Raw genomic sequence first — 14,781 nt, 5'->3', positions numbered from 1 at the left:
AAACAAGAGATGGTATAAAGATACACCAACAGAAATATATCAAGGAACTAATCCGAAAGTTCGGTATGGAAAATGCAAAATCATACGATACACCTATGGTACCTGAAAAGAAGATGACTATAGATGAACATGGTAAGTGTGTCGATGAGACTACATATCGAGGTATGATTGGTTCACTTTTATATTTAACTGCAAGTCGTCCTGATATAATGTTTAGCGTATGTGTTTGTGCTCGATTTCAATCGTGTCCTAAAGAATCACATATGATTGCAGTTAAACGTATTTTGAGATATTTAATTGGTACATCTAATTTATATTTATGGTATCCACTCGAGTGTAATTTCGATCTAGTAGGATATTCAGATGCAGATTATGCAGGATGTTCTTTAGATAGGAAAAGCACTTCTGGGTATGCAACGTTTGTTGGACCTTGTATTATCACATGGGGATCAAAGAAGCAAAATTCAGTTGCAATGTCTACTGCTGAAGCCGAATATGTATCTGCAGGACTGGTATGTTCTCAATTACTTTGGTTAAAGCAACAACTATGTGATTATGGTATAAATGTAGGTCGTATGCCTATTATGTGTGACAATACGAGTGCTATAGTAATTTCTAAAACCCCGCCAAAGACTCGAGGACCAAACATATAGATATTCGACACCATTTTCTACGGGATCATGTAGAGAAAGGCAACATTTCACTTGAATTTTGTAGTACTGAAAGGCAATGGGCTGATATCTTGACTAAGGCATTAGCTAGAAAACGCTTTGAGTTATTGAGACTTGAGATTGGTTTAATTAGTGATAATTAAATCCGTCATAATTATGTCTGGGAACCTGAATGACTGGCTAGGAAGATAAGATTGTACGATTGTGTCCGTATATTTTTGTTGCAAGTTTAATTGTGTTAAATAATATTTATTTTACGTATTATATCTTGCTTATGTGTATGGTAGTATTTTATATTCTGCATAATCACATTTCCTTACAAAAATCGACAAAATCTACAATAAACTGCCTTAATATAATAAAGATAATTCTATCTTATTATATTCCTCCACAAATCCTGCCTAAACTCCATCAAAGTTTTTCTTTCCTAATCTTATGTCAAATAGGAGATAATGCCAAAAACAAAAAAAAAAAAAAAAAAAAAAAAAAAAAAAAAAAATATATTATTCTGGTCGTTTTATGTTTGTTCTTATCTTTTCAATGATGCCAAGAGGGGGAATTGTTTTTATGATTTGCGACCGTCTCAAAGTTAATTCTCTCATGGCGTTCTATAGTTATAACTTTGAAGAGATCATTAGTTTCTGCGCTCAACTGTTCTATAATTTGGGAAGTATTATGTTGAGGGGGAACTAGACTTAGACACAAATCATAGGAGACTTGTCATCATCAAAAAGGGGGAATTTGTTGGACCTTTAGTCCTAATTTAATTGTTTTGATAATGACAGTAATGATTTGTATGTGGACTTAATATATAAACATATGCGTGTAATTGTGTGCTTAAGTTTTATTTAGAAAGGAACAATTACAATGACGCAAGCTTGAAGTTTGGACCAAGGAGGTACAACTTCAAATACACTTGATCGATGTATTCAAGCAAGATCAAGACCAAACAACAACCACGAGACTCAAGATGAGAGACTTGTGAAGAGACGATTCGTTCTTCAAGATCTACCAAGATTAGATAGTATAGGTCGTCATTCGGTAATGGTTTTACTTTGTTTGATTTAAAGGTTAGTGAAGTTATGACCTAATAGACATAACTTCATTGCTAGACAAAAATGATGCGTTAATTTTTGGAAAATATATTTTTAATGGTTTATAAAAATAAGAGAGTATTTATTTGGTTGGAATTAATTAATTAGAATTTAAGTTAAATAAACTATTGGTTTGTAACACGATATTTATATCGTCATGCAACCTAGGGCTTTAACTAAATTCTATCTCGATTTGTTGCGGGCTAAAGAAGCAAGTATTGGACCGTTGGAGGCCTAGAGGCCGGCCAAACCCTAGGTGGCCGAACCCTAGGTGGGCCGAGCTCTAGGAGGCCGAAACCCTAGGGTGGCCGAATCCCTAGGGAGGCCAAACTCCCTTCCTTTGCTTCCTACTTGTTCATCAAGTTATTTGTTTCCAGAATATTCCTATGCCCTAATTCCAGAACATTCCAAACCCTAATCCTCTCTACTATAAATACTCTCATTCATTCAACATTAATTGTTGACACACACATCTACATATTTCAAGAGAGAAAAATATTTTTAAGCAAAAATCATTTGAGCTTTAATTCTTATTTTCATATTTGCTTATACAAAAATCACGCATCAAATTTGTCAATCACTCGAAGAAAAATCGTTATTGGATATTAAATACACAAGGATAGTATACTCACTCGCATAACGTGAGATTAGTATTTATCGTTGTATTTTTCTTATTAACGTAAGAGCAACCTAGAGTATTTAGCGATACTCAATCTGAGTTATAATCATATAGTTGATTATACGAGTGGATTGGTAATTTTTGTAATCCGGAGAAAGGTACTAAAAATTATTAATCGAGAATAGTGGACGTAGGTTTCGACTTGTGAAACTGAACCACTTCAAAATCCTGTGTGTCTTTCTTTCTCTCTCTCTTTATTATTGTTATTTCGATTTTGCATTAATTGTTAATATTTTAATTAGTTGATTTTAATCAATAAAATCAAGTAATTAATTTATATCATATATTTCGAAAAAGCGGTCATCGTTTTTAATACTCAATTCACCCCCTCTTTCGTATTCGATCAATAGACTCCACAATTCTCAATGACGAATGTCGGTAATTAAAATGCTCTAACATACCTTCGGGGGATAGGTAAGAATTCGGCTTTAAATAAATGTTTTTTTTTTTTGAAAAAATTATATAGAATAATAATTAATCTCGGATTGTTTATACAACCGATTTGAACGAAAATTGTATCTATTTTTTAAAACTCGTCAATATTATGAAACTTATTATTCTGCTTAACTTTTCTGAACTTAATTTTGCTGAACTTTTCTGAACTTAATTTTCTTGAACTTAATTTTCTTTGAACTTTTCTGAACTTAATTTTCTTTGAACTTAACTTAACTTAATTTTCTTTGAACTTTCTTTGAACTTAACTTAATTTTGCTGAACTTAACTTATAGAGAGTGACTTTAAGTCCAAAAGAACAGGGCCTAATTTATCTGTTGCTATATACAGACTTGCTGGCTTCTTAAGGGGAAGATATGCTTTAGACAATCTAACTTCGTATGATTAGCTGTAATAAATAATTGTCGGTTGTACATCGTCTTCTCTCATTTGTATTGTTCATATTGTAGGAATTAGGGGATGCAGGGATTGTTCTAACATTGGAAATTGGAATGTAGAAGATTTTTGTGTGAATCTAAGAGCAATAGCAATAGTGGTTCTTATTCTTGGGGTTATCAATAAGAACTCAAAATAAAAAGTTCTTCTATTGCACCTACAAGGTTGTTCTTAATTTTAAGAATTAAGTTCTAAAATAAGAACTTGGTTGATTATACATGGGAATTTGGGGACCAATAAACATGACTTTGAAAATTGTGAATACCAATTACATATTTACTATTTTCCATTTAACAACTTTATAAAAATGTCATCTATTGTGAATAAAAGTTCTTAAACATTGGAATTAATGAAATGTGACATGGCAAGATAAGAACTTTATGTAGAGTTATTCTATTGCTATTGCTCTAAGTTCGCTTCTTTGTTTGATTTCTTTGTTTGATAATTTTTGTTTTCTGCCTGGATGCGGTTTTATACAATTTTCCAATAATATGATTTCGGTTTATGAAAATGTAGATGGGCTTGACAATCAAGTCGAAAGAGATAAGCTGCTACAAAATTCTACAAGATGGTAGCTTCTTAATTGAAGTTCTTACATGCTGTATTTTGTCTTAACTCGTTGATGTTTGTGAATAGAATTAGGAGCTGAAAACCTGACAAACAAGTCATTCGTGCTGTGTTCAGGCTGTATTAGGATATTAGGCCCATTAGGGCCGGCTATCATTATGGTTTAGAGTATTATTGATGTTGTAATTCTAATGATAACAATACATGTATTTATAGAATCAGCAACCCGAATCCTAATACTCTAAACCCTAATGATAGCCGGCCCTAATGGGCCTAATATCCTAATAGGCTGGGTTGTCGCAAGTTCAGGTTGGATCGTCTGGAATTCGAATTACTGTAACTTGTTGTGGTCATTTGGTCCTAAGAGGCTAAGACTGACCTCAACCCAAGTCTGAAATTCAGTCTTAACATAAGACTCTCATAGGACTCAACACGAGACTCGGGATAAAGTGGAAAAAAAAATCTTTTAAAGAGAGAATGATAAGTACTTCGCGTATTTTTGCTGTAGGATTTAGGATAAAGGTAATATGAAACGATTTTATTAAAATCAGTCGATATCAGGTCTTATATTTGATCATGTTGGACTAGGTCATTCGTAAGTATAGTCTCGTTTGCTTTTATCTGAGGCCGGGTCTACTCTGGAACTTCCCCGTAGTTGGCTACATGCAGCGGAGTTGGAGTACCCGAGTGTCGGTTTTGAAATACAGTGTGTCCTAAGCCATAAGCGACTGGTTAGAGCTAGACCTGGCAAACGGGACAATTGTGTCCTAGGTCATGTTCGGGCCTGGTCGGTACAATTCAGGTGATGTAGTTCGGTTTAATTTCGAATCTCGGGTCGGCTTGCTTTTGCTAGGTCTAGACTCTAGAACTACTTAGAGGTACAGTGTGGAGATGTTGTAGATGACAGTAAGGACTAAGAACTAGTGAATTTTATTGTTGGGTAAAAATTGATTTATTCAGGGCTACTAGTGTTCAAATAGGGCAATTGGGCCTACTAGTGTTCAAATAGGGCTGTAGTTTGGGCTACATGCACAAAATTAGGCTATTTTTATGAACATGTGGATGGGTCCTGCTATACGTCGTCGACAATTTACTAATTATCGTCGACAATTAATGTAAATTTCCAAGTTTGCCCTCCATAACATAACTCCATATTGGTCTCACCAAAATGCAATTTCCGTCTCAAAACAGAAATGCAATTACCGTCTCACTAAAACACAAGTCACCGTCTCACTAAAATATTTCAAACAAAAAAAAAAAAGTCGGGTTTTGTAATTAACAACATGAACGGGAACGATTTTAACAACGATTTCAACAATGAAGATAGTAACGAGGTTAGTTTACGATTTAGTTTTGTTAAAAATTTATGTTTTATTATCGTTTGAATCCCGAATTAGGATAGATGCCATGAATGTAGACGGAATTATGATAGAATTTGTGACGGATTTATATGAAAAAGCAATTGAAAAAAAAAAAAAAAAAAGAAAGAACACGGGACCGGCTGAGACGTGGGGTTCTTCGTCCCAGCCCGACCAGGGCGAAGAAATGGCTCGTCTCATGTTGGGCTTGGACGAAGGTTTCCTTCGTCTGCAGGCTGTGTTGGACGAAGGATTCCTTCGTGCTGGGCTTGGTGTTGGACGAAGGATTCCTTCGTGCCCGTTTTTTTTTTTTTTTTTTTTTTTTTTTTTTTTTTTAGAGTTTCTCGTTACTTTTTTTTTTTTTTTTTGTTTTTTTTTTGTTTCCGACTCGTTTTGTATAAAATAATTAATTTCCGTCTTTGTATTAAAATTTTTTATTTTTTATAGTTTCCGACAATTCAAATAATTATAATTAATTTCCGTTATTTCCGACTCGTTGTGTACAAAATAATTAAATGCCGTTTTTGTATTATAAAACAATTGAATTAATTAATTACCGTCTTTATATGAAATTTTTATCTTTAACATTTCCGACTCGTTTTGTAAAAAATAACTTATTACCGTGTTTGTATTAATTTTATATTATTTTATATTTACTTCGACTAGTCCCGTAGCAAATAATTGAATTAATAACTAACTTGTTGAAATGCGTGCGCGGTGATTAACGATGGAGACGGTGTTGATTACTCGATCATTTTACGACAACCGATTTTTGCATCTAGTATTGAAGCGTTTAATTGGGCATATGAGATCGGGCTCCGACTCGGGTTTGGTATAAAAAAAGCAAGCAACAAGAAAGTTGGTCGTAACACGAATTTGAGACAACGTTATTTTGTTTGTCGGATGGGTGGAAAAGGTCCCGTAAATAAGGATGCCGATTCTTTAATGAGGGTAACACATACCGCGTGGTGCAATTGCAAATTTTCAATGAAAGTTGTTGAATTAGAAGAGAATAAGTGGCGGCTTGTGATGAGATCCGGGTTTCATAATCATGGTTTAACGTTGTATTGTGACGGCGATAGATACTTTGCAAAGTTTGATGACGAGGAGTTGGCTTATATCGATGCCCAAGTTAGAGCTCACGTTAGGCCGGCAATTATTAGTGCGGGTTTACATCAGCGGAATCCGGAAAAGTCAAGACCTAATCGGCGACAAATCTACAACCGTTCTCGAAAAGTAAGGGTCGAGGAAAGAGATGGGAGAACCCGGCAACAGATGTTAGCACTTGCGGTTCAAAGATAAGTACGTTCATTATTGGGTCATCGATCGAGAGACCGATGAGCTAACCCACGTGTTCATGGCTCATCCAGAAGCGGTTAAGATGTTTCGATCATACTATTATGTGGTACAGATCGATTCCACGTACAAGACAAATGAATACCGTCTTCCGCTTGTTGAGATGGTTGGAGTCACACCCGTCGGGAAGAGCTTTGTCATCGCGTATGCTCTTGTGACGCATGAGTCGGAGGAGAAATATCTCGTGGGTCCTACGGAAACTGAAGGCCCCGCGAATGATGCCGTTCAACCTATTGCTATTGTTACTGATTGCGAGGGTGGTTTGTTGAACGCGATTCCCATTGTTTTTCCAGATTCGTCTCACTTGCTATGTCTTTGGCATATATATTCTAACGTGGAGACGAAAGCACTTGATATCACGAAACAGGATAATTGGGCTAAGCATGTAACTTTTACCTTGTTTACTGCGGTTGTCGAGGCGGAGACCGAAGATAAGTTTAATGTTGCGTGGGGCAAATTGGCAAGGGAATGGGCGGGAGTGGCGGCTTATATTGAGAGGCAATGGTTCCCGCACTTGGAAAAATGGGCCAAGTATAGAACGAACAACATAACTCATTTTGGCAATACTTCTACATCCCGGGTTGAGTCGGCTCGTGCGAATTTGAAGAGATGGTCAATAGCGAAACCGGCGATTGATAGCATCCGAGCTCGGTTTCATTCTTTGATGGAAACGCAACATGTTGAGATCCGACACTCGTTGGAGTTATCTAGATCGAGGCGGTTGACGGGGATTCAGCGATTATTTTCCAGACTTTCTTGCAAAATATCAAAGAATGCCATCAGTGAATTGCGTAAAGAATTCGAAAGAGGTGCCAAGATGACGGAAGATGCCTTGACGATCGATTGCGGTTGTGTAAAGGCTACTACACTTGGTTTGTTATGTGCTTGTTCACTTCACCGCATTTCTAGAAACGGATCTCGGGTCCCTGTTGATGTGTTACATGCATTTTGGAGGAAGTTGGAGTACGATGGTTCGGAGACAATGCCGACTTGTGACGATGATCGATTGGAAGAGTTATTCGATGAAATTCTGAATGCAGATCCGAGTATGAGATCATCCATGTTCGATGCCCTTTACTCTCAGATACATCCGGATCAGGAGGATGTAAACGAGCCTCGGGTCAACGAGAACCCTAGAGGACGTCCGAGTAGGGGAACTCGTAGAGATCCGTCCGCCGTTGAGCATGCACGGGTTCGTGTTCGAGTAGGTACTCCGTCTTCCCAACGTACTCCGTCTAGTACCCCCCGTTCTACTCCGACGATTCCTGTTACTCCGTCGTCTACTCCCCGTTCTACTCCGTCGGTTCGTTTTACTCCGTATCGAACCCCCCGGTCCACTCAAACGGGCCCCGGTACACCGTCTACCACTCCTACCACGACTACGGGGAGTTTCGGCACAACGTATTGCGCACCTCTTGAGGTCGACTACACCATTGGTGATTTGAGGTATTTTCCTTATCGTGACTTCCTGCCTTCATTTTTTCACGAGTATGTAGAAGCATGGTTTAATCCTTACGGAGACGGTCATTGTGGTTTTCGAGTTATCTCACATGCTGTTCGGGGTGACCAATCTCATTTCACGATGGCTAGAACAGATTTACTTAGGGAAATTCGTAGTCCCGATTACCGTGATCATATCTATGGCCCAGGGAGATTTGATACGGAGGTAGCTAGAATTACATTTATGGATCAGATACCGTGTGGCTCGGGTAATTGGATGGACGGTTTCGATCTATATGGTTATGCTACGATGTACAATTGGGTGATATGTTGTATTTACGCATTTGACGATCGAGAAGGTCGGCGACATTGGAATAGTAGTTTTACTTATTTGCCTCTACGAGCCCCCCCGGAGTACGTGCCCCATATGGTGTCTTATGGGTATTACATGCGGAAAACCACTATTTGCGGCTCCGGTCGCCCCTTGTCACCTATGCCTCCATTAGCCCCTTGTTGGGTACATGATGCAAGCGTAGATCATTATAATGGCCTGTATCGACATCAGATCCGATTATGGCGCGATTTCGCGAGGTGTTCTTAGCTTTTATTTGTCCGATTATTGTACCTTCTATTTTATATATCTGAATATTGTACCTTATATTTTTTTTTATTTAATTATCCGATTATTGTAGTTTATTATCCTCTGCATCCGATTAATTGACTTAAAACGTAATTTAATTAAAACAATCCTTAAAACATAATTTGACATATTTTAATAAAAACATTCCTTAAAACGCGTTTTGACATACTTAAAACATAAACCAATGAAAACATAATTAAACCCCAAACCCCAAACCCTAAACCCTAAACCCCAAACCCTAAACCCCAAACCCCAAACCCTAAACCCTAAACCCCAAACCCCAAACCCTAAACCCCAAACCCCAAACCCTAAACCCTAAACCCCAAACCCCAAACCCTAAACCCTAAACCCCAACTTAAAACATAACATAATTAAATAACTACCGAACTTAATTATCTTCCGATGATGAAGATGACGATTCCTCATCTTCTTCATGATCTTGAATCTCAATTTCTTCAGGTTGGGTAGACATATATTGAGTCAATAAATCATTCAAATAGAGATAAAGAATTCCTTGCCCCGGCACTCTACCAGCACATAAGTCTGATAGTCTTGGGTAATCAATCACGGTGAGAATGCGCTCAAAATATGTAAAGATATCACTTTTTAACCTACGAAACTCCCACATCTTCTCGTTTAGTACTTCATCGAAACAACCTCATCTCTAATGGAGTTAGAACATGATCCTAAGTTTCCTTGTAAAATTATACAAAGGGTACCAATTGGAGGCTCTTCAAGCAGGTGCCATACAGTGTCACTAGGAACCACTGATTCAAGACGCTCAATTAGAATTGGTAAATTTTGAACAATTAAATCGATTTTTATTTGATAAACTCTGATTTTTTGAGCATTTGTGAGAACCATTTTAGGATTGGATGTTGTGAGTGAATAATTAGTATTGTACTGAGTGAAGATGATTTGGATGTTGTGATTGAAATTGACATAGAATGGCCTATTTATAACCTATTAATTGTAACGGTTATTTTTGAATTACAACGGCTATTTTTGAATTATAACGGCTATTTTTGAATTATAACGGTAAAATTTGAATTATAACGGCTATTTTTGAATTATAACGGTAAAATTTGAATTATAACGGTAAAATTTGAATTATAACGGCTATTTTTGAATTATAACGGTAAAATTTGAATTATAACGGCTATTTTTGAATTATAACGGTAAAATTTGAATTATAACGGTAAAATTTGAATTATAACGGCTATTTTTGAATTATAACGGTAAAATTTGAATTATAACGGCTATTTTTGAATTATAACGGTAAAATTTGAATTATAACGGCTGTTTTTTAATTGTAACGGTTATTTTGAATTATAACGGCTATTTTTGAATTATAACGGTCACATTTTTCCCTATATAAACATCTACATAATGTTGTAATTTTGCACTCATCTTCAACCTTTTCTATTTTCCAATCATCTTCATCATCTTCCATTTTCTTCTTCAAATCTTTACTTATGTCAACATCATCCTCAATGTGGGGAACCCGACCAATTGAAGGCCTTGATTTTAAGAATCAAATTTGCAACCGTTGTCAAAGAAACGCTATCATTATGATTTCCGGGACAGCTACTAATCCGAAGAAAGCTTTTTTTAAGTGCGTACCTTGCAATCGTTTTGTGTCGTGGTTGACTGAAGATCATTTAACAATAACAAAAAAGTTGAATATAGCATGTCAAGATGAAGGTGATGATGCATCAAGTGGAAATGTGATGAAAGAGCAAGTGATAGGTATAAAAAAGGAGATTTCGGAAATGACAAGGATGATGAAGTTTTATTTCAAGTGTATCTTGTATTTGTTTGTAAATTATTTTACAACAACTTGATTACTTAAATTAATAAAACAAAGAATTTACAAATATAAGTTTAAGTAAATTAAAAAATAAATATAAAAACAAAATATCACCAAAAGAAGTTTATTAGTAATAATTAATTTATATTTTACATCGACAAAACGAGACGGAAAAAATATAACAAAACAAGACGAGATATTCTAAAACAAAAAGAAAAAAAAGAAAAAAAAAAAAAAAAAAAGAAAAGGGCCGGGAAAGGAATTCTTCGTCCAACATCCACCCAGGCGAACTTCCTTCGTCGAGCCCATATGAGACGAGATCTTCTTTTCGTCAGGGCCTGGTCTTGGACGAAGAAGTTCCTCGTCCCAGCCCAGAATTCCGTGTTTCCTTTTTTTTTTTTTTTTTTTTTTTTTTTCGATTAATTGTTACGATAATTGCGTTTGATTTTCGCTTAACACGCCTAAATCCGATTGAAATCAAAGCATCTATCCTAATTCCGTCACTAATTTGGCATCTATCCTAATTCCGTCACACATTTACAAACTAAGCAAAATACTACAAAAAAAATTTAATCCCGAATCACATACCTTGTTGAATGTTTGAATTCGTGACGGAAAAGATGCGGTCGATACGTTTGTGTCGGGTTTTTTTCTTCAAAATCTGACTCGGGTTGTTTTTTTTCAAAAATTGGAATGTGATAGGTAGTTTTTGAATAAAAAGGAAAATATTAGGGGGAGTGTGAGGGAGGGGCAAATTAGGAAGTTCATTAAAATTGTCGATGATATTTAGTAATTTGTCGACGACCTTTAGCAGCCAGGTTTTTATGCACATGTGGATTTGCTATGCCATTCATGAGAAATACTCCGTATGAGATTAGAACCAGTGGAGGCATGAGTACTTTCAACATGGGCAAATTTTCAATAAGAGAACTATTGATGAAGTGTTGTGTGGAAACGTCGATATCTATAATAGTATAATATTGTCCATTTGGATTAAGCTTTTACGGATTTACTAAAGCATTTTTTTTCCAAAAATGGATTTACACCCTAGCAATCCTCTCCTCAAACCATGTGGCGCCTTTCATCCATTTCGCCGTGGATTGGGCTTGCTCAAGGCTCCTGGCTGAGCTAGGAGTTCTATTCCTTAGTATACCTCACTTTTAGGTCTTGACTCAATACTTCACCAACGTATCACTCATGGACTTGAGATTTGCAAACAGTTTACCATCAAGCCCAGACGTCCGTGAATGGCAAATGTATTTATCCATTACGCTCTTTAAGCTCCACCATTTGTATGTTGTAGGGCCTAAGCTCAAGTTGAACTCTGGGCTCTGAACCACTGGTTGTGCATAAGCGTCCATATTATATAATAGTACCATATTGTCCCCTTTGAGCCAAGTACTCACCGGTTTACTTTTAGATTCCTTCCCATAAGGTCACGTACTATTTAGATGTTCTGTACACTTATAACGATGGTCTTTCACCTTTACACTACTGATGTGACACGTGAGTTTGCACAATAATTGCACCTTAACAGTAAGATATACTCCACGACAAAAATATCAAAAGTTTCAGTTAAGAATCGAAAATTTTAGCATGATTAGGAAACCAGCGCCCTTGTTACTAGAGCGGAGGTGAGTTATATAGTAGCAAGAGGTATCAGTCCTTCCGTATCACTCACTAGCTCAAATTCCCCAAAAGTAACTAAATTATCGATTTTTGCTATTTGAAATCCCTAAATATTAGGCCTTTGCAGAAATATACTCGATAAAACTACATGAAGAAAATGTGTAACCCAAAATTTCGTCTCTAGCTTTGTACAATGAGGCTAATCTCCCAAATATCTAAACGTATGTCTGAACAAGAAAACAACCACCACTTACAAGTCAATGTTAAACCACAACACTTTAGAGATACGGAACAGGAACACGACATTAAACTATGCTCCCTTTATTCCGATTATTTATTTCCTTTGTTTTTTACACAAAAATTAAAGATAAATGGGAATACTATCTGTAGTTATTGTTAGTCAATGATAAATGGACAAAGATGTATGTGAGCGAGCATATTACATACTCATAAAAACATTCTCCAAATAGAAAGGTACATAAATGATTAAGACATCTTAAAATGAAATTGATAAACAAATGACCGGGATTTAAGAGTATTAAATTTACAGTAAGCCTTGCTTAAACCGTCTTAGCTTACAAATATTTTAGTCCTTTTAAGTTAAAACGGTATTAAATAAAATTTGACGTTAAAAACCGAAACCAAAAAATTTAAAGATTAATCAAAATGTCTTAAGTACAAGGCAATCAAATGTGTTAGAGAAGAGGTTAAATGTGAAATGTGAAGACGTGAGTGTGAAATGTGAGGAAAGGAATCTAGGAATAGAACAACCCGTGATGCTTAAGCTGGTTGTCTTTGTGGTGGCCCTCCATGCAACGAGTTGCATTGGTCGATCATATAATATCACCTACAAATTCTTAAACTCGATCTATCTCGATCATTTATATACCTTTGATTTTAACACAAAAATCAAAGAAAAAGAAGATGGTTAATTATTTGATAAAAAGTGGACAAATTGAGTATGCAGGGTTAAATTGTCTGTCAAATACAATTTCAAAATACAAAGGTAAATAATTGGGTAAGACATTGTAAAATGAAGTAGATAAACAAATGATTGGAATTGGGAAAATATTTATGCAATTTATTTATATATGTATATGTACACCTCTTTTTTTATCATTTTATGTGTCTATGCATTTTTCAAGATAGTGAGGGGTTAGCAAAAGAATATCTATGATGCAATCTAAGAAAATGATGGACATATCATCATCATCTCAAGCTAAAAGACTTGACCTATTTAAACCATGCATTATTAGTGGATTTTTCTCATTACTTTGATTATTATATTTTGAAAGTCGATGGCTTTTACTTATACACAAATTCTCTAGATATATATTTTAAGGCTTTATTACAATTATAAATTTTGTTTTACGAATAGAAATAATCAAACTACTTTATATAGAACCCGACTTGACTTAACATATTAAAGGCTTGCAGTATAATACTCTCTTAAGAGCAGCATATGATGAATGTGTGTGTAAGAGCATCCGCAAAGGTGGAAATCAAGCTCCCCATATACACTCTCTTTCCTCATATGGGGCTCCTCATTGTTGCACCAACCTCCCCAACATTTGGGGCTCCACTGTTATTAGGGAAGGTCCCCAAAAGAAAAGTAAGGCAATTTGTGTTACTTTTGGGGAGGTTCCCAAATTTTTGTGTGTGAATTGGGGAACCTCATTGTTGCATAGATGTAATTATGAAATGGGGAGGATAAATGGAAAAGTTAGTGGAAAATGAGGTGGACGAATAAGAAAAGGAAAGAGAAAATATGGGGAGCCTCACCTTTGCGGATGCTCGACATCCTCCTATTGTACACTACTTGAAGCATGGTTTGTGATAGGATTTTCCTTGCCCGCCCGGGCAACCTCTAGTACCATATAAATTTTATTTTCTACGAAATAAAATTACGTTAAACTCATCGTCTAACTCATACATTTATCATTTATAATATACTTTTCTACGGCATATCTTGATATTATGATGAAATGTAATATTTATCAACAAATTATAAGACACATCCACTACTCTCGTTGTTAATATTATTGCTTTCACGACAGATATTAGGCAGACTTCTTATTTATTTATTTAGTATTATTTTTCTTTTATATATATGTCATTTTCGTATTTTAAATAATAACTTCTCTCTTATCAATAATCCGGACTAAATGAACAAATATTGTGAAATGTGTACTCTGATCTTGTTAATACTTATAATTATATTGATAATTTAACGACCTCCAAAACAAAAGAAAGCATCGTATATGAAAAAACCCGAGGGGGGGCGATTTCATAATTTTGAACTCATAATTACAAACATACACATATCATTAAAATTGACCAGTCGATCATACCCTTATGGATTAGACAATATCATAAGAGTACTATTAAAATGTTAATCATCATATTTAGTATTCACCTAAGTTTAAATAACTCAGAGTTTCACATGCATATAGATATACGGTAAGTTTTCTGAGAGACTGTTTTTCACTACATTAATAAAAGACAATTAATAAATATACTAAAAATTAATTAAAAAGAAAAGTTAAAATAAAAATAATAACTATAGAGATTTCTCACTAACATTAATAAAAAGATCGCTCTTTTTAAGAATTTATAGCAGAAATATAGTGATAATATACATTAGGTTAT

At 35.4% G+C, this 14,781-nt stretch overlaps 1 protein-coding gene across 1 annotated transcript; it reads left to right on the top strand.

The window, feature by feature from the left end:
• Positions 1-6,614: 6,614 nt before the first annotated feature.
• On the top strand, positions 6,615-8,654 carry LOC141653906 (uncharacterized). Its single transcript, XM_074461773.1, has one exon. The coding sequence runs from the start codon at positions 6,615-6,617 to the stop codon at positions 8,652-8,654; it is 2,040 nt and encodes a 679-aa protein (XP_074317874.1).
• The last annotated feature ends 6,127 nt before the right edge of the window (positions 8,655-14,781 follow it).

Source organism: Silene latifolia, chromosome 4 (genome assembly GCF_048544455.1).
Source record: "Silene latifolia isolate original U9 population chromosome 4, ASM4854445v1, whole genome shotgun sequence".
In the NCBI taxonomy this organism is placed as follows: domain Eukaryota; kingdom Viridiplantae; phylum Streptophyta; class Magnoliopsida; order Caryophyllales; family Caryophyllaceae; genus Silene; species Silene latifolia.
This window is presented reverse-complemented; position numbering and strand designations above follow the sequence as displayed.